General features: G+C 43.5%; 2 protein-coding genes and 1 long non-coding RNA gene across 3 annotated transcripts in view; 2 read left to right on the forward strand and 1 right to left on the reverse strand.

The window, feature by feature from the left end:
* LOC100356080 (zinc finger protein 665) overlaps positions 1-7,713 on the forward strand; it is a 28,769-nt gene extending 21,056 nt beyond the window's left edge. Inside the window, exon 4 of the mRNA XM_002722355.5 lies at positions 1,908-7,713. Coding sequence (XP_002722401.3) covers positions 1,908-3,937 — 2,030 coding nt within the window. The 3' untranslated portion in view covers positions 3,938-7,713. The remainder of the gene's footprint in view (positions 1-1,907) is intronic.
* On the reverse strand, positions 7,695-20,697 carry LOC138846629 (uncharacterized). Its single transcript, XR_011384169.1, has 2 exons — positions 20,347-20,697; positions 7,695-16,357 (listed from the first exon to the last, which is right to left on the reverse strand). It is a non-coding gene; the product is annotated as an uncharacterized lncRNA (long non-coding RNA).
* Positions 20,698-20,765: 68 nt separating this feature from the next.
* LOC100355590 (beta-1,4-mannosyl-glycoprotein 4-beta-N-acetylglucosaminyltransferase) overlaps positions 20,766-26,572 on the forward strand; it is a 32,891-nt gene continuing 27,084 nt past the window's right edge. Inside the window, exon 1 of the mRNA XM_008249796.4 lies at positions 20,766-21,191. Coding sequence (XP_008248018.4) covers positions 21,179-21,191 — 13 coding nt within the window. The 5' untranslated portion in view covers positions 20,766-21,178. The remainder of the gene's footprint in view (positions 21,192-26,572) is intronic.

The following is a 26,572-nucleotide window of genomic DNA, read 5'->3' on the forward strand; positions in this document are numbered from 1 at the left end:
ATTGTTGGAGGAAAGCTTGGGGAAACATACCGGGTAGAGAAAAATGTTAGGGAAATTGAAGCCGCGGGGGGCAGGCCGAGGCGGAAACGAAAGCCACTTTGGGATTCTCAAGTTAGCCCGGGAATAGGGGGCGAAAAGTTAAAACCAGAAGCTGAGACGTAAGCCAGATTGGGATCCGTCTGATTAGCCCGGGGAGCAAAGGACGGGAAGCCAGATCGTGGGGCGGAGACGTACGCTGGGTTGAATTCGCCAGGCTAGCCCGGGGAACTTAGATTGAATCCTAGTGGCGGAGACGCAAGCTACGCTGTGTTACTCGCGGAAGCCGCCGCGTGCAGAGAGAGCACGGGGCGTGAATAGATAGGGAACGCTGGCGTAGGCCGTGGTTCAGACGCGAAAGGGTTAAGCGTGGAGACCGCGGACCGCGCAAAGCCGGGAAGCCGCGCAGAGAGGCGCGCGGGCTGAAGCGGCGCAGAGCCGGGAACCCGCCGGCGGGGCGAGGTGCCGGAAAGCCGCAGGGATAAGAGAAACAGAAGTTTGGAAGTGAAGTAAAAGAGAAATGGGAATGCTGGAAGATAGAAGTGAAATGGGAGAGGTAGGAATGCCCGGAGATAGAGAAATAGAGAAAAATAAGGCCTCCCCTCAACATGCCAATTAGAAGGCTTGGATTCGGTCTGCCTGATTTAAGGCGGTAAGCGCCAGCAAAGCTCGACCAGAGTATGAGCTGCAGGTCACCGAAGATAGGCACGAACCAACACTAATGAGTCTCCCCCACAATGAGGCAATGAGAAGGCTTGGATTCGGTTTGCCTGATAGGTTTTGTAAGCCCCTGCGGGCAGAGCAGAGCATGCGCTGCAGGGCACCGAACACAGGCATGCATCAGCGCCTAAAAACCTCCTCACAATGGCGAAGAGAGGACCCGGATTCGGTTTTCCTGATTGATAGGACTTGTAAGAGCCTGTGGCAACTCTAGCAAGTACAGCAGAGCGTGTGCTGCGGGACACCGAAGACAGGCGCGTATCAACGCCAAAAAATAAAAAGAAAGGGGGATCTGTGGGGAGCAATCCGGACTAGACTGAGTTGCTCGAATTAGGACTTATTCTATGCATCTGCTCTCCCACAATATGGCGCTGGGAGAGAAGTAAACAGCTTCCGCACAGCTGCCTCCAGTTCAACCAATTAACTGTAGGACTTGCTCCTGATTGGAGAGCAGCGTACTCAGCCGAGTTGGGATTGGCGGAGGAGGACTATAAAGGAGGAGAGAGACGGCATGCACCAGGAACATCTATGGGGAACATCTAAGGGAACCCGTGCAGCCCCCAGAGAGCCGGCCGGCGGTGTGCCGCTCCCCTGCGGAAGTGGGGAATGTGGCCAGGGGGAACTGCCCTTCCACGGAGGTGGAAGGGATAGTAGCCAACCCGGGAAGAACCAGCAGCAAACCCGGGGAGAGCCGAGCAGACAAAAGAACAGCGCAGGGTCCTGTGTCGTTCCTCCACGAAGAGGGGGAGCGACACAAAGCTTCCTCGAGGACTCTCATGTGGGTACAGGGACCCAAGAATGTGAACCATCTTGAGTTGCTTTCCCAGATGCATTAGCAGAGAGCTGAATTGGAAGCAGAGCAGCCAGGAATCAAACTCCTGCCCATATGGGATGCTGGCATTGCAGATAACGGCTTAACACATTGTACCACAGCAGCAGCCTGTTTTGCACTCTAAAATCATGCTTTAGTTCATTACATATATTTGCTGAATTATTTACATCACAAAATATCATACTGTAGCATTTGTTTTATGTAATATGCTTTAAATATGCAGTTTTTAAGTATTATTTTGATAAAATGTATTTTTCAGTACAAACTTTGTGTTTCCATCAATAGTTAATCAAAACCTGTGTTACTTGATATCTTCCAGGTATTTCTCCTACATGTGTAGTCAAAGAGATATGTCCCAAGGGGGACAGCAATACAGGAGAAATATTCCAAACATTGAGTTTGGAGAGAAATGAAAGGAACGATGTCAAAGACTTTTCCCCCAGAGAAGTCCAGAAAAATCAAATTGACTTTGAGTTTCAGTGGAATAATGATGAAGGAAATTTGAATGACCTGTTTGTAATTCATAAAGAAAATCTCATCTCTAGAAGAGATCAACATGATAGAAAAGATGCAAGAAGCAGTGTTATGAAAACTTGCCTTGGCTCCAGCTTTCAGTCACATTTGCCGGAACTGCAAATATTTCCCTCTGAAAGTGAAATTGATGAATGTAATTACATTGAGCAGTCTATCAACAATATCCCCTTAGTTTCACCACCTCAAAGAATTCCTTCTAGTGTTAAAACTCACATGACTGATGAATATGGGAATGATTTTATCTACTCGTTGCTCACACAAGAACAGAAAACACATATTAGAGAGAAACCTTACAGATGTGAGGAGTGTGGCAAGATCTTCAGCTATACCTCCTCTCTAGCACATCATCGGAGAATTCATACTGGAGAGAAACCTTACAAATGTATTGAGTGTGGTAAGGCTTTTTTCAGACGTTCTTACCTTTTAGTTCATGAGAGACATCATACTGGAGTGAAACCCTATAAGTGTAATGACTGTGGCAAAGTCTTCACTCAGAATTCACATCTTATAAGTCATCGGAGAATTCATACTGGAGAAAAACCATATAAGTGTAATGAGTGTGGCAAAGCTTTTAGTATTCGTTCAAATCTAACTAACCATCAGGTTATCCACACTGGAGAGAAACCCTACAAATGTAATGAATGTGGTAAGGTCTTCAGTCAAACTTCAAGCCTTGCAATTCATCGGAGAACTCACACTGGAGAAAAACCTTACAAGTGTAATGAGTGTGGCAAAGTCTTCAGTTCACACTCAAACTTAAATACCCATCAGATAATCCATCGTGGAGAAAAACCTTACAAGTGTTATGAATGTGGCAAGGTCTTCACTCAGAATTCACACCTTGCAAATCATAGGAGAATTCATACTGGAGAGAAACCTTACAAATGTAATGAGTGTGGCAAAGCTTTTAGTGTGTATTCAAGCCTCACCACCCATCAGGCAATCCATACTGGAGAAAAACCTTATAAATGTAATGAATGTGGCAAGGTCTTCACTCAGAATTCACACCTTGCAAGTCATCGAGGAATTCATACTGGAGAGAAACCGTACAAATGTGATGAATGTGGCAAATTCTTCAGTCAGACTTCAAATCTTGCAAGGCATTTGAGAGTTCATACTGGAGAGAAACCTTATAAGTGTAATGAGTGTGGGAAATCTTTCAGTGTGCGTTCAAACCTAATTGCTCATCAGGTAATTCATACTGGTGAGAAGCCTTATAAATGTAGTGAATGTGGCAAGGTGTTCAGTCAAACTTCAAGTCTTGCAATTCATCGGAGAATTCACACTGGAGAGAAACCTTACAAGTGTAATGAATGTGGCAAAGCTTTTAGTTCTCATTCAAATCTAAATACTCATCAGATAATCCATCGTGGAGAAAAGCCTTACAAATGTAATGATTGTGGCAAGGTCTTCACTCAGAATTCACACCTAGTAAATCATCAGAGAATTCATACTGGTGAGAAACCGTACAAGTGCAATGTGTGTGGCAAGGCTTTCAGTGTTTATGCAAGCCTAACCACCCATCAGGTAATCCATAGTGGAGAAAAACCTTACAAATGCAACGAGTGTGGCAAGGTCTTTACTCAGAATTCACACCTTGCAAGTCACCGAAGAATTCATACTGGAGAGAAGCCTTACAAGTGTAATAAATGTGGGAAAGCTTTTAGTGTGAGTTCAAGCCTAACTACCCATCAATTAGTTCATACTGGAGAAAAACCTTACACATGTAATGAATGTGGTAAGGTCTTTGGCCGGCGTTCAAACCTTGCAAGTCATCAGAGAATTCATACTGGGCTTTTAAAAGCTTACAAATGAGTGTGGCAAGGCTTTTAGTCAGGAGCCACTTCTTTCTCATTAAAGAATTCATTAAGAAAACCTTTATAAATGTAATGACTATGGCAAACTACTAATCAAGAGTTTAAACATTAGTAAATATCAAGAAAGTTCATACTAACCAATTTTATAAATGTAATTGTATGGAAGAGGCTTTATCCTAGACTCACAACTCCCTAGACATCAAATTATACATCTTGGATGAAATCATACAAATGTGTTGTACATGCTGAGGTTATTACCCAGTGACTCTGTAGATGAGGATTGATGTGAGAAATACCTTGGTCTCTAGTTTTCCAAGATTAATCTTTGAGTTACCTTTTGCAGAATATTATATTATGAGAGGCCTGGTTATCTTCAGGTTATAAAATACTTCACTTGATGTTTCCTAAGAACAGTGCTTTATTATATGTGATATTCACAATCACCTTGAAATCTGTTAGTAATATGCCTGCCTTCAGACTTCATTGTGGTCTCTGGGAAGGAATTGAGAGGATGAAAGATCTTACTTCTTTAGGTGAGCATCATTTCCATCCAGGTATTGAGGAAAATGAATCTTTTTGAAGTTGAATATTGTCAGCATTTGGGAAGAGGCAGAGAATCATTCTAAAAGCTAGTATGTAAGTCATGCTTGCTGTTTTCAAGGTGCCCTTCATGGGGACTGTGGAGTATAGAAAAAAAATTTTCTAGCATCTGACCATAAAATAGAATAGCCCAACACCACAGGATCCTGGGATTTATGTGCGATAAGAGGACTGTGTTATTAAGGACCACTTAAGTCATACAGAGGTGGGCAGGTCTTTGGCCTACTGGTTAAGACACCTATGCCACACATCAGGAGTCCCTGGACTTGATACCCAGCTCTGGTTCCAGAATCCTGCCACATAGATTCAGAGAGGCAGGAGTGATTGGATTCTTGCCACTAATGTGGGAGACCTGGACTGAGTTCTTGGCTTTGGCCTGGCCTGGCCTGGCCTGGCCCAGCCCTGGCTGTGGAAGGTGAATGAACCAGTGGATGAGATTCCTATTTCTCTTCTTCCCCCTTTAAATAGATTTTTTTAAACATTAACATTGAAGTGCTGGTTACATTTTGTTGCTGTTTGATTCAAAATGTATTGTTGATGTGATGTCTGAATACAATTTAATCTTTTATTACCATGAGTCATACTACTACTCACATAGTTTTGTTCTACCTCAGTAGGATACTTAGGACAATAGCTAACTACCCTTTTTACTGCTTCTCCATGGTTAATTAAGAGACTAGGTTTTGCAGCTTACACAGCAGGGATTCCAATTCTGATTCATCAGTATGTAACTGGATGAGTCTTGCAGCCTCTTTCTGTCCTAGCTTACCTCTGATGTGAAATGGCAATATCAGCAATACTTAGCTGGAAATTCAATTATTAAACACAAAGAAACAGTTAATTTTTATTCCAAGTATAATTGATATAAAAAGAACTACATAGAAAACTTAAGGGATAACTTAATAAATTAATATATTTTTGAATGAGAACAAGTCAAAGGGCAAATATTGAGTGTCAGTTTTTTCTGCAAGGTTTTCTGGGTCTGAGTGAGTAAAGTAACTCATAGGAAATGGCAGAATGGTGTCAGGGATTCTGCAGTGGAAATACCTCCTTGTCACAAATGGAGATCTGGAGACTTTCTCAATGATACTTTCATTTATCATTGTAGATGCTAGTTATGCCCACATGTTTATTGTTTTAAAAACCTCATTAGCCAACTCCCTACATTCAGAGAATTTATTCACCGTTTGTCATTTCACTTCTTTCATTGAACTAGACTTAAAAGGCTACTCATTTTTTTAAATATTCCTGATTTTGCCTGCTATTTTTAACACTTTTAATATTTTTAACTGGCATCAAAATTTGTGCATATTTATGGGGTACTACATGATGTTTGAATACATCTATATGTTATGTAATGTCTAATGAAGTAAATATATATCCTAAACATTGCCTTTTCTTTATAGTGAAAAAAATCAAAATCACAGTGTTTTTTAAATGTACTTTTTTTTTACAGTTCCCCCAAATTTGCATTTTCATGCCACAGAATGTCTTCAGACAATACCTTCATTTGTGTATCTCCTAAATTTTTTACTGGAGTAATGCACAGAAGAGAAAATTAAACATCTATTCTGGATTATAATGTGTAAAGGGGAAGAGACCCTTTAAGTAAAAATCATACAAATACAAAGTAATTTCACTATAGTTGAAAATGACCCATGGAATAATATATTGCTCAGCACCATAAAGTGAAAATGATATTTCCATAGCTTTTGGAAAAATGCTTCTGCAGTGAAATTACTTAATCATATTAACTGTTTAAGGATTTCCACACATTATTTTTTTACTGGACTAATGAAATGTTTTAGTCAACTTGAACCATATGTCACAAACATTTTTAACAGTCCTATGTGAGGTGATATGTGCATCAGGAAATGGCATGCCTGAGTCTCCTCACTTATCAGCTGAATCCTTTTGAAGTCAAGAGGCTTTTCCACCAGAAAAATAAGTTGATGAAAGTTATCTTTTTTTAATTTGACATGTAGAAGTTTTTGGAAAAGATTTATTTATTTTGAAAGGCAGAGTTACAGAGAGGCAGAGGCACAGAGAGATCTTCCATCTGTTGGTTCACTCCCTAAATGGCCACAACAGCCAGAGCTGGGCTGATCCAAAGCCAGGAGCCAGGAGCTTCTTCCGGGTCTTCCATGCAGGTACAGGGGCCCCAGGACCTGGGCCATCTTCTGCCTTCCTAGGCCATAGCAGAGAGCTGGATCAGAAGTGGAGCTGCCGGAACTCGAACTGGTGCCCATATGGGATGCAGTACTGCAGGTGCTGCCTTTACTTGTTATGCCACAGTGCTGGCCCCAACATGTAGAAATTGTGTTTTCTGTGACCTGGGGACAAAAGCTGTATGGAGAACTTGAATTCAGATTGGAAATATAGCAAATACATATAGCAAATGTTGATCAGTTAGGTAGTTTTTTAATTTATAATGTAAAATATAAATAATATAAAAAGCAGTGTTCATGGTTCACTCCCCAAATGCCTGAAACAGCCAGGGCTGGGACGTACCCAAGCCAGGACCCTGGAACCCAGGATGGACCTCTCCCATGTGGGTGGTAGGCACTCAAGCCCTTGTGCCATCATGTGCTTGCTCCTTGGGTGTAAATTAACAGGAAGGTGGATTGATAGTGGAGCCAGGATTCAAACCCAAAGACTCTTCATGGAGTGTGGGTGTCCCAAGTGGTGTCTTAACAACTGGGCCATATGTCTGCCCCATGATATTACAGTGTCGATAAACTGAAAACTTGTAATGTAATCTCAGGAATTATTGAGGCTTTAGTGTACCTACAAACTAGTAAACACTAACAATTTGATTATCCAAGAAATTATTGAACTACATACTATTGGGAAAAGACATTTACAAATCCAGAAATGCTTTCCAAAAGTGGAGTAGAGAACAAAAACATTTAAATTAAAATACCAGAATGTTCTGGGTAATAGAAATTGCCAAGAAATTGAAGATAAAAAACTCCCTTTTATGCAGCCCATTATGTACCTGTTTTCCTGATAAATTAGCCCTATAGAAAGAAGACTTAATATCACCATTGATCACACATAGTTTATTCTGACTCTGGTAACAAGTGTATGAGAGGTCTTCAAAAAGTTTATGGAAAATGCATGTTATGGAAACAATGTCATTTTTTGTACCAAAATAAAAAACTTGTTATAACATGTCTGGAAAATACCTACTTTGAAGACTATCAGGGCAGCATCTAATTATAAAATTGAAGCACAAAGAGGCATCGCATTTATGGTGACAGCTGTGTGGAAGAATGGTGAAATCATTGATGCATTATGAAATGTTATTATGATGCTCCCAGAGAAACTAGAGCCCCTAAACCTAGGTGTGGTTGCTGAGTGCACCCATGTTCAGTTACACCAAAGATGTGAAAGGAACTTACCCTGCAAAGAAACAACAAGGAACACAGGCAGCTATCAATTCCTACACTCCTCAAGAAGTTGAGGTTACGTGTCATAGCTAGTAAGTTGGAGTTTATAGGTGAATGTTCAGCTCACTTGCAGGCCTCTAGTTGGTCCACAGGAATCATGGCCCACCTTTGGTCAACAACGCAATGACTGTTAAGTACTTTTGGGGATTTTGATGGCAAAGTGGGCTCCTGTCAGAGCTATTCTGAGATTGTTAACATTTTGCTCAGGACCTAGGGTTCCAGAAACTAAAGAAACCTCAAGTCAAAAATGCTACCTCTAGGGAAGATTAATAACCTCATAAGTCTTGGAATCTGAGACCCTGTGGGACTGGTTAAACCTAGCGTGATTTAGTGACTCAGAGATTGCAACCCTGAAGCATGGTAAAGTATGTACATCAAGTGCACTGTTTGGGGACTTACTTAAAAATCAGTAGTGAATTGTTCTAAGAAGGGATGAGATGGTGATGAAGATGCAGCCTGCAGTGATAGACCAGCCATAGCGATCTGTGAGGGAAAAATCTTGATCGTGGCTGAGTTGAAGAGAAATGATTAACAGAAGAAACAATAGCCAACATTGTAGATGTCTCAACTGGTTCAGTTTACACAATTCTGATAAAATGAAGCAAACTTGCTGCTTGATGAGTGCCAAATTTGTGTCCAAATCAGTTACAGAGGTTTCAGTAAGGGTTTTGAACAAGTGTGAGCGAAATCAAGATCCGGAAGCATTTCTTTGAAGAATTGTAACAGGGCTGAAACGGCTTTAGAAGTATGATCCCAAAGACTGCACAGTCAAAGCAATTGCACCAAGGAGGAAATGGTCCAGTCAAAGCAAAAGTAGACCATTAAGTAGCAATGGTCAGGGTGTAGTCAACAAGGCATTTGTTTCTTGAATCTAGTGGTCCCAAAGGATGATGGCATCTGCTTTAAGTGTTTTTGGAGAGTCACAGCTTTAGCAGAAAAGGTTCCCCAAAGATTCCTTCTGTTAACAGTAGTGGCTAGTGAACAAGGGGTCTTTGGGGGCACTGTTGAGGGTATCTGGTGTTGTCCAGTTCCCTTTTTGATGACAATCTAGGGAACTGAGTTAGCAGTTCCCTTGTTTTCAGTTGATGAGTGTTCCTGTTTTGACCTTTGTGACATACTGATATTTGAAAAACTTGTTTTAGCCAGTGTTTCCCAAAGTTTAAGCTGAGTTGGCAATTTTTTTAAAGATTGATTGATTTGAAAGGCACGGTTACAGATTAGCAATTTTCCTTCCTTCCTTCCTTCCTTCCTTCCTTCCTTCCTTCCTTCCTTCCTTCCTTCTTTTTTTATTTATTACAGGCAAGTTAGACAGTGAGAGAGAGACAGAGAGAAAGGTCTTCCTTTTCCGTTGGTTCACCCCCCAAATGGCCGCTATAGCTGGCGCACTGCGGCTGGTGTGCTGCGCCAATCCGAAGCCAGGAGCCAGGTGCTTCCTCCTGGTCTCCCATGCGGGTGCAGGGCTCAAGCACTTGGGCCATCCTCCACTGCACTCCCGGGCCACAGCAGAGAGCTGAACTGGAAGAGGAGTAACCGGGACAGAATCTGGCACCCCAACCAGGACTAGAACCTGGGGTGCTGGCGCTGCAGGCAGAGGATTAGCCAATTGAGCTGCAGCACCGGCCAGCCATTTTTTTAAGGTTGATTTGAGGGGCCGGTGCTGTGGCACAGTGGGTTAATGTCCTGGCCTGAAGCACTGGCATCCCATATGGTCGCCGGTTCAAGACCTGGCTGCTCCACTTCTAATCCAGCTCTCTGCTATGGCCTGGAAAAGTAGTAGAAGATGGCCCAAGTCCTTGGGTCCCTGCACCCGTGTGGGAGACCTGGAGGAAGCTCCTGGATTCGGATTGGCACAGCTCTGGCCGTTGGGGCCACCTAGGGAGTGAACCAGTGGATGGAAGACACACACACACACACACCCACCGCCTTCTCCCCGTCTCTTCTCTCTCTCAGCCTCTTCTCTCTCTCTGTAACTCACTTTCAAGTAAATAAACAATTTTTTTTTAAAAGATAGATTTGGAAGGTACAATTATAGAGAGGGAGAGAAGGCCTCCATCCACTGGTTCACTCGTCAAATGGCCACAACGGCTGGGTCTGGGAGTCTCTGGTCTATCTCAGCTAATGAATTAGCTTTGTAAGCTGGAGAATTTTCAGTCACCAATGGCTGTGTTCCCTGTATAGTAAGTTATTAGAAGTTGTTGAGTTCTGAAACATGTTTATTGATTAGTAGAAGCAAAACTGGAACAAAATCAATTGCAAGTGGTGTGCCCCTTAAGTTGGATAGAACATATCTTACAGACTGCCAGATAGTGAGTGACGATAGAGTGCCCTTACACAGATTATAAAACCATTTAGCCAGGGGGCTGGTGCTGTGGCTTAGTAGGTAAAGCCACCACCTGCAGTGCCGGCATTCCACATGGGCAGTGGTTGGAGACCCAGCTGCTCCACTTCCGATGCAGTTTCTGCTGTGTCCTGGGAAAACAGTAGAAGATGGCCCAAGGCCTTCGGCCCTTGCACCCAAGTGGGAGACCCAGAAGAAGCTCCTGGCTCCTAGCCTCAGATCAGCACGGCTCCTGCCGTTGCAGCCATCTGGGGAGTGAACCCGCGGATAGAAGACCTCTCTCTCTCTGCCTCTCCTCTCTGTAACTCTGGCTTTCAAATAAATAAATCTTTAAAAAAAGAAGAAACAATTCAGCCCGAGCATAGATAATTATAATAGAAGAACCCATTAGGAGCTTTATTGTCAAGAACGGCTCCTGGAGAGAATTAAAAGAGGCAGGTACAGCATGTAAAAAACATGTAATTTTTAACTTTTGTAACTCTTGGGAACAGATGTTTCTTAGATGTAACCTAGATGTTCTCTTTGTTGGACCATAATTTTAAGCACTCCTTTAGGTAAGCAGCTTCTCAAACAGTCAAAGAAGAAAGCAGATTTTTAAATTTTTGTGACTCTAGAATTTTCCTTTCTTCCCCAGCTTAATCTGCCTATTGCTTCAAGAACAAAGCTCCTCGTATCCTGTCATCAAACAAGAGCTATTTTTGTACATTTTGGTGAGAAAAACATTGGTTATCCTCTGTTTTTTCTATTTTTTTAAAGATTTATTCATTTGAGAGGCAAAGTTAGAGACAGGTCTTCCGTCCACTGATTCACTCCACAAATGGCCACAGCATTGGAGCTGGGCCTATCTGAAGCCATATACTTCATGTGGATCTCCCACATGGGTGCAGGGACCCAGGCATTTGGGCCATCTTCCACTGCTTTGCCAGGCCATACCAGAGAGTTGGATCAGAAGTGCAGCAGCCAGGACTGGAACTGCTGCCCACATGGATGCTGCACCACAGGCGGAGGCTTAACCTACTGCACCACAGCACTGGCCCCAGGTTTCCTCTTTATAGTCCTTAACTGGCTCCTTCTGACCTTTTGATTCCTTATCTCGAAAAAATTCTGAAGTGTCGCTCCCCCATTCGCGGAGGAACGACACAGGACCCTGCGCTGTTCTTTTGTCTGCTCGGCCTTCCCGGGTTTGCTGCTGGTCCTTTCTGGGTTGGCTGCCGCTCCCTCCACCTCCGTGGAGGGGCGGCTCCCCCTGCCACTTTCCCCACTTCCGCAGGGGAGCGGCACACTGCCAGCCAGCTCTCTCGGGGGCTGCTCAGGTGTTCCTGGTGCATGTTGTCTCTCTCCTCCTTTATAGTCCTCTTCCACCAATCCCAACTCTGCTGCCCACACGCCGAGCATGCTACTCTCCTCCAATCAGGAGCAGCTCCTGCAGTTTATTGGTCAAACTGGAGGCAGCTGTGTAGAAGCTGTTTACTCCTCTCCCAGCGCCATATTGTGGGAGAGCAGATGCATAGAATAAGTCTTAATTCGAGTAACTTAGTCTAGTCCGAGTTGCTCCCCACACTGAAGTATGCCCATTTTTATCCATAAATAATGGAAAAAAGACTGCATGGGTATAGTTAAATCCCCAGGACCCTCTGTCAGTTCTTTAGGGATGGACTAAATAGCTGGCATTATTTTTTATAAAACAAGATTTATTTATTTGAAAGAGTTACAAAGAGAATGGGAGAGACAGAGATCTTCTATCCACTCATTCACTCCCTAAGGCCACAACAGCTGGGTCTGAGCCAGGCAGGAGCCAGGTGCTTCCTCCTCTCATGTGGGTAGCAATAGTCCAAGCACTTAGGTGATCTTGAATTGCTTTTCCCAGACCATTAGCAGAGAGCTGGATCAGAAGTGAAGCATCTGGGACTCTGGTGCCCATAAAGGATATCAGCATCAGAGGTGGCAGCTTTACCCATTATGCCACAGTGCTGGCCCCAGTAGCTGGTATTATTGATTACAAAATTATCTTGAACTTGATGGGTATAATGTGGATAAAAAAGGTTAAATTTTCATCTTTTAATTCCATTTTTTCACAACCATTTTGAAGTATCCTCAGGTATTAGCTAATGGGCCTTATTCAGAGGGATTGTGGATAAAACTCAAACATCTCATTCTGACAGGTGATAGTCTTTCAAATGGAGCCAGGTCCTCTCTTTTGCAGTTTACATTCAAAGGGAAGGCTGCTAGGTCCTTCAGAAAGGTGTTCTTAAGTCATAAACAATTAGTTTCTAAAAATATTTTAGAAGAGAGGAAGTGTTTTCACAAGTCTTCTAGGGTAATGTTCTGACAAAAGGGGAAGGAATAGCAGTCTTTATTTTCCAAGATGAAATTAAGCTTATTTTTCATTTGCATTTCTGCTTACAGTACGCACATGGAACATTTTAATGTTCACCAAAAGAAAATTTCAGCTAATTGAAACAATTAGCTACTACTTTATTTCATTGAGATATGAATTATTAACTCACTTCCAATGTGTAATTGACATTTTTACATTTATTTCCCAGTTTGTCTTCTACAAACTACACAAGCAACTCCAGTTTAATGTGTTGCTTAATTAAATACACTGTTCTAATTGCTGGTTCCAGGGGTGCAATCACTACTTTACAAAGACCCTCTGCAAGCCTGCTGTAATGTAGGCAGGTGGCTAACAAGGTGGCAAAGAGGAGATGAGAAACAGTAGCACCTGAGACATGCTCATTTGTGCAACCTCCAAACACAATGCCCTTCTATTCTATCATGGCTGCAGGCTTAGCCCATCCACTCCACGTGCACCGAAGCCTCACATCCCATCTGAAACAGAGGTCATGACACTTTATTTCTAGAGACTGCATCTGCTACAGCCCTGACCCAAACTCTGAATATTCAGTCACGGAACCACCCATCCCCTCCTAATTAACTTTACTAATTGCAGCTCATTTTTCCCCCAAGCTTGCCTGCATTCCCAAATGAGTGTTTACTACCCCTTTAAATAAATCTTGCTTTGCACAACTCTATCTCCATCTCTTCCTTGAAGTCTTATGTGGAGGCAGAAACCCTGGAACAACCCCAGCCAGGGATTACTCCCTCACAACAGCGGCAACTTCTCCCTGTACCCAGCCCAAGATGTCTTCAGTTATTTGTAGAAGCTTTTCCTTTAAATGCTTTTCAAGTCAACAAAAAATTATATGAGGCCCATTGCATCTCTGTTCTGTAGCATTAAATGGTTTGAAGTATTACCTAAGGCACTGCAGGAAGGAGGTTTATTGGTTCCTTTAAAGGGGAATGCTACTTACTCACTTTTGCAAGCGGAAAGACTGACAGCTGGCAAAGCCTTGGGAGGGGAGGGGAGATGAGAAGCAAATGAGCACAGGTTGTGCTCCTTTCCAGATCTTGCCCCACCGCTGGCTTCCACCCCATCCTTGCCTGGCCCTGGTTCTGTTTCAGTCGTGCGCCTCACAGACATAGCCCAGCCAAGGCTCTGCCTGCTGCTCACCATTCTCTGCTGAAGCCAGTGGTCATTCAGGTGAGTGCAGTTCTTTCTGGCCCAAATCTGCCCGTTACAGCACCCCAGACCCAAGTTCAACTTGGAATATCAAATCCCCTCAGATGACAAAATCCCAGGCAAATCCAGTGTTATGTCCTGGCCAGGGTGAGAAATCCTGAACTTAGTGAATCTGCAGATTTTACAGGATTTTTTAATCCTGTCCTCTATGTTGCAAAGTTATGTTTTGTTAGCAGAGATGGGTGGGATAGGTTCTTGTTTTTGCGCAAGAATGAACTTAGACGTGAGAGAGTGGTAAGCAAGGTAGCAAGGTGTAATGGGATAGGGCATCCATCAGAACGGATGGGCACTTCTCCCACAGAATCTTAGAGCACCCATTCACTCGGACTAGGGAAACCAAGGTCCCATGGTATAAGGGAGAGGATACACCTAACAGGCCAGGCAGGCACCTCAGGAAAGAGCTGAGCACAAGAGTTTGTATTCAGACTAGGGCTTATTGGGGGAAAAGGCCCAGTTCTTCCCTCCACTTCTCCTTCTCCCTCTTCTCCAGGACAAAGCGTTTGCTAAGTGTGAATTAGATGAAATTCCTCTCAAGGTTTCACTAATCCGTGCTATCAGACTAGGTACCCAGCTAGCATCAGGCAGAGGAGCTTCCTCTGGGGTGCCTTCCTTGGGAGAAGGCTGTGAAAGTTGTATTGCCCAAAGTTATCAAGCTGGGTAACCAATTTGGTGCTGAGTAGAGAGAATTCCCCTGGGGAGCTTTCCTTGGTGGTGATGGGGGGGGCGGAGGCTGAGACCACCTGTAATTTATTGAGGTCTGGGCAGGACTCTGTAATGTAAAATACAAGACTGCGTCCAAGGCATCTGAAGCTGCTTGGTGGGGGAGATGGAGAACCACGTGGACCTTGTTAAGGTGGATGGGGGATATGCAGTAAGGCTCCTCGGTGAAGGTATCAATGTGCTGTCTTAGCAGTCTGCAGTGTCCCAGCTGTGGGGTTTTCCCAAGCGATAGACACTTCACTAGCCTTTATATTGCTGATCTGCCCAGTTTCATTGGGCCTGGTGTTCAGGCTCAGAGACCTAAGGGGCTGTATCAGCCCTTAGTGGCCTAAAAGGTTCTAACATGCATCCCTTCATAGAATGTGACTGGAGATCTGTAAAGCAGCTTTAGAGAACATCAGGTGTTTGTAAGATCTTGAAGTAAGACTACCACAATAAAGACTATCGAGCATCTTGGGGCATTAACCAATCACAATTGTAAGTCCAAAATACCGTCACTCTACAAGAATCAGTATTTTCGGGATAGCAGGTGGTAATAAAAATTCCTCATGTAAGATTACAAGCTAGTCAGTATTTTCAGGGTAATGGGTAATATGAATAAGTACAATTTATCAAATGATTTAATTCTGTAGGCAATGTATCAGAGGCAGTGTCTCCAATGTGTTTAATAGACACAGTAATTAGGTCTCCACAGGATAAAAACTCTTCATGATACTAATGAAATTAAAATTAGGCAGTGATTCCTGAGGTGTTCTATATATCCCTAAGGTTACAAGAAATCTATCAAACTTAGGACACATATTGTGCCTTTGGAATGCCAATTTGAATTGTGTCTTTTGAGTCTATTTCATTAATTGCTACATTATTCCTCATAGACATTTATTTAATCTTTCATTATTCATCAGCTGTATCATGTAAACTGTAGTAATTATTTCATTCTTAGTGTTTTGCCTTTTTAAAGATTTATTTATTTATGTATTTTAAAGTCCGAATTAGAGGAAGAGACAGGGAGAGAGATCTTCCATCCTCTTGTTCGCTCCCCAGATGGCTGAAGTGGTCAAGGCTGGGCCAGATTGATGCCAGGAACCCCCTTCTGGATCTCCCTCATGTGGGCAGGGACCCAAGTGGTTGAGCCATCCTCCACTGGTTTCCCAGACACATTAGTAGGGAGCTGGATCAGAAGTCGAACAGCTGGGACTTGAACCAGTGCCCATGTGGGATGGCAGAGTCCCAGGTGGCAGCTTTACCAGTTACACAATACAGCCTATTTTGACTCTTAAACATGTTTCAAAATTATTTCAGTGAGTGCTATCATTGTATTGTTACTGGGATAAGCACAAATACATCATCTTTCATCTTATCATTGAGCCATTCTTGCCTTAATGAACGCAACATTTGACCTTGGATAGTCTTTCCTAACATTGCATGCTAGTCACTATACTATTTGTATTTTTAATATCTACTCAAAAGTAATATCTATAAAATCAATTTAAACATGGAAGTGGCAAAATCACAATTAAGAGGCTAAAACCAGTGAAATATGTCAATGAGTGTCAGGAAAAATAAATGTTGAGGACTGGACGAGCAAGGTCAAGATGAACTTTTTTCATGAAGTATCATGGTTAGCAGTTATCTTTGCAGCTGGACAAAATGCAGGTTCTGATGCTACCATTTAGTGTGATGAATTGGAAAGGACTTTCCCTGTTGTGCTTATTGTCTCCTCATCTGTAAAATAAGGATAACAACAGTACTTATCTCGGAGAATCAAGAATTTGGTCAATAACATATAAAATGTTAGCAAGTTTTATTTTAAGAACATTTTAAGCCAGAATATATAAACTTAAGAAATAATTTATGAATAGGAAATACATTTATTGAGTGTTTCTGGGTGGTTAGGACTGAATTTGTCATGAAAATAGTAATGCAAATCTCTTTAGGACTATCACTCTGAATACGAATGTCCATATAGGAGAATGAGAGAATGACAATCAAGAAGTTGACAATATGGGGCCCATGCTGTGGCGCAGCAGGTTAATGCCCTGCCCTGAAGCACTGGTATGCCATATGGTTGCCTGTTCAAGACCTGGCTGTTCCACTTCCCATCCAGCTCTCTGCTAGGCCTGGGAAAGCAGTAGATGATGGCCCAAGTCCTTGGGCCCCTGTACCCTCGTGGGAGACCCAGAAGAAGCTCCTAGCTTCAGATCAGGACAGCTCTGGCCTTTGCGGCCAATTGGGGAGTGAACCATCGGATGGAAGACCTCTCTCTCTCTCTCTCTCTCTCTCTCTCTCTGCCTCTCCTCTCTCTGTGTAACTCTGACTTTCAAATAAATAAATAATCTTTAAAAATAAAATCTTTAAAAAGAAAAAAGAATCTTGACAATACGTACCACTTCCTTATCACAAACATGAAATCTTGGAGAATTTCCCTTTTCTGTATCATCATTTACTTCATTAGATAGAGTTTAAAGTACACAGATTTGGTCCCGTGGCACCTGACTTTTGTTATATATTGACATTCCTTTTTTAAAAAATTTTTATTTACTTGAAAGACAGTTAAGGAGAGAGGTCTTCCATAACTGGTTCACTCCCCAAATGACTGCAATGGCCAGAGCTGAGCTGAGCTAATCTGAAGCCAGGAGCCAGGAGCTTCTTCCAGGTCTCCCATGCCAGTGCAGGGGCTCAAGCACATGAGCCATCTTCTACTTCTTTCCCAGGCCATAACAGTGGACTGGATCGGAAATGGAGCAGCCAGGACTTGAACTGGTACCAATATGGGATGCGGCTCTGCAGGCTGGGACTTTAACCTGCTGCACCCAGTGCCAGCCCCTAAAATCCTTTCTAAAGATGTCCTTCATCAAGCTTTTAAGCTGATGAATTTCCTCAAAGGATTCACAAACAGAGTTGTTTTCTGTGCTCACAGTGTGGTAAGTGGTAGGTCATTCAGTACAACTTGTCAGTTGAGAATCTTCCAGGCCAGCAAGGTCATCTGGAGAAACTCCTTATGGACAGAGTTTACAGTAGATGATCCGAGTTCACCAGATTTACTTGTGCTGGAATTTGCACTTTTATAAATGTGCATGTTTCTTTATACATGTCTACAGAACAGAAAGCCAGTTAGCAAAATAGCAGTAGTAAGGCATCATCTATCAAGTTATATGTAAATGTATTATATTATAATAATTATATGTAAAAGTATTAAATGGCTAAACAGATAAAATATAAAAATTTAGAGGACCCAACTATATGATCTCTAAAGGGAAGTCATTTTAAATTTAAGGACACAAAAAGTGAAGGGATGGAGCAGGAAATTCCATGCAGGCTAATAATAGTGCAGAAGTGATTATAATTACCTGAGGCAAAATAAGTCACAAGGGCAAAAAATGATCTACATGAAAGATTTCTGTGAGATCCTGGTGGAAAGAAGGGGCCATCAGAGAAAGAGGTACCTTTCTCAGAAGGGAGGAGAGAATTTCCACTTTGATTATGGCCTTGTCTAAATAAGGTCGGAGTTTGTGAGCTCAAGAGGCTTCCATAGCCTTGGCAGCTAATGACAAGAGCCTGGGGTGATCACTGACTTCATAAATAAGAGTGTCAACTGTTAAATCAACAACAGGAGTCACTGTACACGTGCTCCCCATGTAGCACCTCTGTCCTTAATGTGTTGTACTATGAAAATTAACTGTAAAACTAGTCTTCAAACAGTACTTTATACTTTGTGTGCCTGTGTGGATGCAAACAGTTGAAATCTTTACTTAGTATAGAGTTGATCTTCTCTATATAAAGATAATTTAAAAGTGAATCTTAATGAAGGATGGGATGGGAGAGGGAGTAGGAGATGGGATGGTTTGGGGATGGGAGGGTGGGTATGGTGGGAAGAACCGCTATAATCCAAAAGTTATACTTATGAAATTTATATTTATTAAATAAAAGCTTTCTACTAAAAAAATAAGTCACAAGTCCAGAACAGGAAAATATATCAATGTAAACACACACACATATATGTACATTCAAATTCAAAAGACCTAACTAAAGCCAGCATCAGCAGATCTGCAAGGAGAAACAATATAAGGGTACTTCAAAAGAGTTCATGGAAAAGTGGAATTGAAAGATTATTTTGGGGCCAGCGATGTGGTGTGACAGGTAAAGCCATGGTCTGCAGTGCCAGCATCCCATATGGGCACCAGTTTGAGTCCTGGCTGCTCCACTTCCAACCCAGCTCTCTGTTTTAGCCTGGGAAGGCAGTAGTAGATGGCCCAAGTCCTTGGACCCCTGCACCTGTGTGGGAGTCTGGAAGAAGCTCCTGGCTCCTTGCTTTGGATTGGTGCAGATCAGTGCAGCTCCGGCCATTGTGGCTAATTGGGGAGTGAACCAGCAGATGGAAGACCTCTCTCTCTCTCTTTGCTTCTCCTTCTCTCTGTGTGTGTAACTCTGAATTTCAAATAAATAAATGAATTTTAAAAATTATTTTGGTTACAGAATTGAAATTATGCAGATTTTTATAACATGCATTTTCCATGAAATTTTTGAAGATCTCTTGTGGAATAGTAGGAAATTTTGATAAATCACTTTCTATAATTGTTGTACCTGAGTGAGTGCAAACAAAGGAGCTCCACACATTGATAAAATTTGATGGTCCTTTATTGCCGATGGTGGAGAGTGGGCTCATGCCCTAAAGAACTCTTGACCCTGAAGCCCAAAGCAACAGAGTTTATAAAGGCAAAAACCACAAAATCAGGAGGGGAATTCATGGTTGCTAGGAACGGGGGAATACATGGTTACTGGGGTCAAGCTGACCTAAAACCTATGCAAAACTAGCATCAATTATAATCTTGACAATACCAGTTACAATCTTAACAATTCCAATTATAATCTTGACATTAATCAAGGTATTGGTTTTAATCATATGTAAGACATAGATAAATTACATTTTTATCATTAACCCAGGTGTAGCCTATCCACTTTCAAGCTTGAGCGATCATGCTGGGGGGTTTCTATGCTCTGCCAAGTGTGATGTAGTGGACTGCTATTGTCTGACTGTTTTAGATCATAGTTTCAGGCCAGAGTGTCATGGTGTGTGTGTGGGGGGGCACCTTCCCAGAAATGGAGTCTCAAGTGCTCCAAAATGGAGTCCCTACTGTCAAGGTGTTACTTCATAATGAATAGATCATTTGGACAGGAGATCAATGTGAAACAGCAAATAAAACACCACTACTTACCAAATGGATCTATCAGAAATTTAGAACTTTCCACACAACAGCAGAATTTACATTCTCAAATTAATACAAAACATTCTCCCACATAGGTCACATATTAGGTCTCACAATAAAGGCATTAAAATTTTAAGATTGGGGCCAGCCCTGTGGCATAGCAGGTAAAGTCACCACCTGCAGTGCCAGCCATCCCATATAGATGCTGGTTCGAGTCCTCGCTGCTCCTCTTCCAACCCAGGTCTCTGCTGTGAAAGCAGTGGAAGATGGCCCAAGTCCTTGGGCCCCTGCACCCGCATGGGAGACCTGGAAGAAGCTCCAGGCTCCTGGCTTCCATCGTTGCGGCCAGTTGGGGAGTGAACCGGTGGATGGAAGATCTCTCTCTTTCTGACTCTCTTTCTCTGTGTAACTCTGCCTTTCAAATAATCTTTAAAATTTAGTTTTATCTTAGCTTATTTCCCGTTTTATTCTACAGTCATTAAACTTGTAGGTATTAGTGACACTTGCCTGCTCCACTTACAGCCTCTCCCAGGTACAAGTTCTTTACTGAACAGCCCCAACCCCTCCGCCATGACTTACTTGAGCGCCACAGAGCTTCCGGCCAAGTGACAAGAAGGCCCGGGCCACGCCCACTGCCGGAGGAGCCTGCGGAACCCCGACAGAGCATGCGCAGTGCCCATAGCAGGAGCTGTCAAGATGGCGGTTTCCTCAGTCGGGGGTAGGTCGGCAGCGAGTTAGAATCGCTTCTGCCCACGAGAGAGAGACGCATACGTTGGCCTGGGAACAAGGTAATTTCCTCTGCACTCCGTCTTTAATGATGGCGCTCCCCGTGAAACCCAGTAAAAAGGATCCGCCCACATTACCTCACAGAGGCGATGACGGCATAATGCGGGGCTCCCATAGCCACTGTTGAGTCCGCGCCTCAGCGGAGCCTGAGGGCCGGGGGCGCTGACAAGGGTGTGATGCGTGGTGGAGTCAGTTTCAGCTTAGGGGCTCCAAATAGCGGGTGATGGTCTGTGAGGGTCCTTGTTTTTCTGTAACCCCTGTATCTCGGGGATCTGTGCTATCTGGTGACTCTTCGAAATGATTCATTTGAAAGGCAAAGTGACAGAGAAAGAGGGGATGGGGGAGGGGGAGAGGAAGCGGGAAAGGGAGCTGCTCCATCCGGGTCTCCCACGGGCTGGCAGGGGCCCAAGCACCTGGGCCACCATCTGCTGCCTCCCAGCTGCATCAGCAGGGCGCTGAATGGGAAGAGAAGCAGCCGGGACGCCAGCCGGCTTCCCATTGAGGCGTCCCCACTCGCTGCACCAAAAGCCCGCGTCTGAAGTGACTTTTTTGAATGGAGGACAAAAGTGAGTGAGTGGGGCTTCTGGTCATCAGTGCTTGAGACGTTTGGGGGGAGTTAGTGGCTATGGGGGTTTCTTTGAGCGGTTGGTGAAGACTGAGCGGGTGTATTCAACCATTCCAAAAACAGCTGAGTACCCGGGGGTCCCAGTCCTGGGACAGCTCAGGACCGCTAACGGGCCCTCAAGGGCCTGGTGGCTTCTGCAGACGGCAGACCAGGAGAGGGGGATTTGACCGCTGTCTGGTGTTTTGTAAAGTGGCCAGGTCTAGCAACTAGTGTGGCCGTTTGCATCACAAAGGACCCCAACTGGGAAATCTGGGTACCTGGAAAGAAGCCAGTGGCCAGTTGGCAGCTGTTGCTGCCTCTGTACCTTGTCGCAGACTGGGCGTGGAGTCGGAGCCACCCCTGAGTTAGTGCAGCCGGCTGGGCTGAGGGGAGTGGCAGAGGAGTGTGTGCAGGGGGTAAGGCCCAGGAGTCAGAAAAAGGTGGTGAGGGTCACTATTGTGAGAGCATCTTGCAACATCCTGCATCCCCTCCACCCAGTGACTTAGAAATCCAGTAAATCGCCGTTATCCCTCGTTCCCACCCAGCTCCTCTGCTATATTGTATACCATGCCCACTTTCATCCTGTGACCTTTTTGATGTGCATCCCTCTGTGACCCTTATTCCAGGGACCTCAGTCTGACCCTCATCACCTCAGTTACTCTTGCCAGCTCTGTCAATCATTTGCTCCTGCCTCTTGCCCTGTGTCTACTCCAAATTCCAAAGCCTCAACCCATGCCCAAGTATTCTCAAATCATAGCCTTCAGCTTTCAGGCATCTTTCACTTCCCCCTTGAATCTAACACATGTTCTTACCTGTTACCCATCACCCTAAAATCCCTGCCCAGTTCCCTGCATTGTCTTGTGCCTGTTCCCCACTCTCCCCATGCCTATTATCTCCCCTAGGTTCTACCTTCTTTACCTACACTTTATGTCTGCCTTAGTACAGTACAGTTGTCCAAGATCTGGCTGTTCTGTCTCCCCCTCCCCACACATCATATGTTTTAATCTCATGTCTGCTCTACTTTTGTTCAATAACTGTGCATTGCCATTATCCCCTTTGTTCCCACGACAGCTTATATTCCTTCCCACCCAGATCTTTTTTTTTTTTTTAAGATTTTTTATTTATTTATTTGAGATGTAGAGTTACAGATAGTGAGAGGGAGAGAGAGAAAGGTCTTCCTTCCGTTGGTTCACTCCCCAGATGGCCACAACAGCTGGAGCTACACTGAACCAAAGCCAGAAGCCAGGTACTTCTTCCCAGTCTCCCACATGAATGCAGGGGCCCAAGGACTTGGGCCATCTTCCACTGCTTTCCCAGGCCATAACAGAGAGCTGGATTGGAAGAGGAGCAGCCAAGACTAGAACCAGAGCCCATATGGGATGCCACTGCCATAGGCGGAGGATTAACCTACTGCGCCATGATGCCAGCCCCCACCCTCCACCCAGATCTTAGTAGCTCTATACCTGTAACTTCTTTACATATTTTGCCTCCTTGTAATCGGTGTTGCACTTAACTCCCAAGCAATATTTAACATCCCTTTTTCTTTTCTCTTTCTGCCTTCTCTCCCCCTGTACTTTCTATATCCTACTCCGTAGGTTCTCTGCACCAAGATCTTATTTTTTTTAAAGATTTATTTATTTATTTATTTATTTATTTGAAACTCAGAGTTAGAGAGATCTTCCATCTGCTGGTTCACTCCCCAATTGACTGCAATGGCCAGAGCTGCACCAAATCAAAGCCATGAGCCAGGAGCTTCTTCCAGGTCTCCCACATGGGTGCAGGGGCCCAAGGACTTGGGTCATCTTCCACTGCTTTCCCAGGCCACAACAGAGAGCTGGATTGGAAGTGGAGCAGATGTTCTCACACTGGCACCCATATGGGATGCCGGCACTGCAGTTGGCAGCTGTATTCCTTACACCACAGTGCCGGCCACGTGCTCCAAGATCTTACACTAACTCCTTTCTTGTGCCCTCTTCTCAATCTTCTGTCACACAGCAATACATTGTCACTCACCTAAACACTCCAGTGTTAAAGAATTGCTCCCCATAGTTTTTTGGCAAATGCACTGTGGGTCAGATTTATTCACACACATCAAGTTCTGAGTCGGGTCAAATAGAGAAAATCTATGAGAACTGAGTTTTCAATGAGTTACCAGACAGGTTCAATAGTGAATATTCTCTGGGGAGGGAGGCATTTAGGGTGTTCAGCTCTCACTCCCTCTTAATGGCTACTAGGATGCTGATTTTCATGGCTGCTCTGTTTGCAAAGTGGTTACTTTTCGAGGCTTCATTTGAGCTGAGGAAGTAGGGATAGAATTAGGGCAAGTTAAAATTCCACAAGAAGCTCTTGTGGTTGGATGTGTGGTCTTAATTGTCTGCTCCAGAAGGAGAACTGACTGGCCTTTAGCCAGAGCATCAAAACAAGGTCAAAACAGCATGAAAATTTTTGTTATACTCCTTCTACTGTCCAAGCTAGCAGATTTCAACTCTGCAGGGCCAATTCAATCTTTCTACTCTCTCTGGCCCTCCCTTCAATTCATTCTCTTTTCTTGTCATGTAAAAGACAGTCTTCTGGGGCCATTGTTGTGGTGTAGTAGTTCAGCCACCTCTTGCAATACAAGCATCCCATATTGGAGTACTGGTTCAAGTTCCGGCTGATCTGCTTCTGGTCCAGCTACATGCTAGTGTGTCTGGAAAAGCAGTAGAAAGTGGCCCAAGTACTTGGCCCTCTTTCACCTACCTGGGAGACCTGGATGGGGTTCTGGGTTCCTGGCTCCAGCCTGGAACAATCCCAGCTGTTGCAGGCATTTGATGAGGGTACCAGTAGATAGAAGATATCTCTCTTTCTTGCTGTGTCTCTCTTCCATCCTCATCATTGTGCCTGTCAAACTTTTCTTAAAAAGATATCTTCAGAAAACTATTTATTTCATATTTAATCCATCTTACTGTCTGATTTCACCTGTTGAAGATCTTAATCTTACTATACCACTTCTAAAGTCTTAAAATGCTGAACTTTTCTGGGAATTTACGCTAGTATGTAGGGGGTTTACAACATCAGAATCCCCTCTGCACTCAACTCAAATTTCTCCATAAAATTAGATTTTTCTCTTATACAAACACAAGTTTAAAATTCAAGTGCCTCAAATATTCCCAAAAGAATTTATTGCACAGGAAAACATTAGGGACCTGTTGGCTGTTTTGAAGATTTGTGAAGATGACTACCATCCCTAACTCTACCAAAAATACTTTAATATCCTCTTATAATTGTTTTTTCTTTAAATTCCCCTATGGTACTCTTCCCATCGTGCATCTGTATCTTCCTCTTCTCCCTCCCCCTCCCTCCCTCCCTCCCTCGCTCTCTCCCTCCCTTCTCCCCCTCTGATTTTATTTATTTATTTGAGAGGCAGAGTTACAGAGAGAGGGAGAGACAGAAGGGTCTTCCATCTGCTGGTTCAGTCCTCAACAGCCAGAGCTGGGCAGATCCGGAGCCAGGAGCTTCTTGTGGGTCTTCCTCATGGATGTAGGGGTGCAAGCACTTGGGTCTTCTTCTACTGCTTTCCCAGGCCATAGCAGAGAGCTGGATGGGAAGAGGAGCAGCCAAGGACTCCAGCTCCCCATATGGGATGTGGGCACTGCAGGCAGAAGCTTAGCCTATTATGTCACAGTGCCAGCCCCTGTATCTTCCTTCTCTACCTATGTTATACACTACCTATTATTCTTGCTCTTATCTCTCTCGTGTCCCTACCTTTCCCAAAAACTTACATGCATCCTATTTTTGACAAATTGTTTTTCCCAAAAATATATCCTTCTCCTGAAACTTTTTTTTTCTTTTTTTTCTTTCTTTTTTTTTTTTTTTGGACAGGCAGAGTGGATAGTGAGAGAGACAAAGGTCTTCCTTTTGCCGTTGGTTCACCCTCCAATGGCCGCCACGGCTGGCATGCTGCGGCCGGCGCACCGCGCTCATCCGAAGGCAGGAGCCAGGTGCTTCTCCTGTTCTCCCATGGGGTGCAGGGCCCAAGCACTTGGGCCATCCTCCACTGCCTTCCCGGGCCACAGCAGAGAGCTGGCCTGGCAGAGGGGCAACCGGGAAAGAATCCAGCGCCCTGACCGGGACTAGAACCTGGTGTGCCGGCGCCGTTAGGTGGAGGATTAGCCTATTGAGCCACGGCGCTGGCCTATCCTGAAACTTATGATTTGGAGAATAGTAAATCCAACTCTAAAATATTAATTTATTACGTTTGAAAGACACAGAGAAATGGAGACAGACAAACACAGAGCCCTTGCATCTACTGGTTCATTCCCCAAATATCTATGACAACATGGGTTGAACTAGGTTGAAGCCAGCAGTCAGGAACTCCATCTGGATCTCCCACAGGGATGGCATGGACCCAACTACTTGGAGCCATCATCTGCAGCAGGAATCTTAAATTGGGATCAGAGTGGAGACTTGAATCCAAGAATTCTGATAGGGGATGTGGGTATCCCTATTGGCTGTGTCAAAATGCCTACCCTCAGTAAACTCAACTTTTAAAGAATGTAGTTATCTTTCTATCTATCCATCTAGTTTTGAATCACACTTAGTGGTTTATTTTTAGAAACTGTGAAAGTCTGAGATAAGCCTGCAACTCTTTTTCTATAGATCTGTCAGATTTTTATATTTTATATATTTTTATAGATTCTGTCAGAATACACAATAGTTTATGTTAAAAACAAAGAAATCTGTTACTCACGGCATAGCAGACAGTATGAACTTTCTGATTGTTAGTTTCCTTTGCCCTCCACCCATTCCAATTAGAGTGAAAGGCTACCCAAGCAGAGCACCTGAGTATCTTTGAGCATAGGTTAACTCAGTCTTTTTTTTTTTATCTTTTATTTAATGAATATAAATTTCCAAAGTACGACTCATGTGTTACAATGGCTTCCCCCCCCATACCGTCCCTCCCACCCACAACCCTCCCCTTTCCCACTCCCTCTCCCCTTCCATTCACATCAAGATTCATTTTCGATTATCTTAATATACAGAAGATCAGCTTAGTATACCTTAAGTAAGGATTTCAACAGTTTGCTCCCACACAGAAACATAAAGTGAAAAATAATAGATGATTTTTTTTTAAATGATGATGAAATCAGATCTGACCTATTGTCATGTTTAATCCCAGTGAGAGTCAAGTTGGGAACTGATAATTTCTTTCTTTCTTTTTTTTTTTTTTTTTTTTTTTTTTTTTTACAGAAGATCAGTTTAGTGTACATTAAGTAAAGATTTCAGTCGTTTGCACCCCCATAGAAACACAAAGTGAAATATACTGTTTGAGTACTCGTTATAGCATTAAGCCTCAGTGTACAG

Source organism: Oryctolagus cuniculus, chromosome 18 (genome assembly GCF_964237555.1).
Source record: "Oryctolagus cuniculus chromosome 18, mOryCun1.1, whole genome shotgun sequence".
NCBI lineage: Eukaryota > Metazoa > Chordata > Mammalia > Lagomorpha > Leporidae > Oryctolagus > Oryctolagus cuniculus.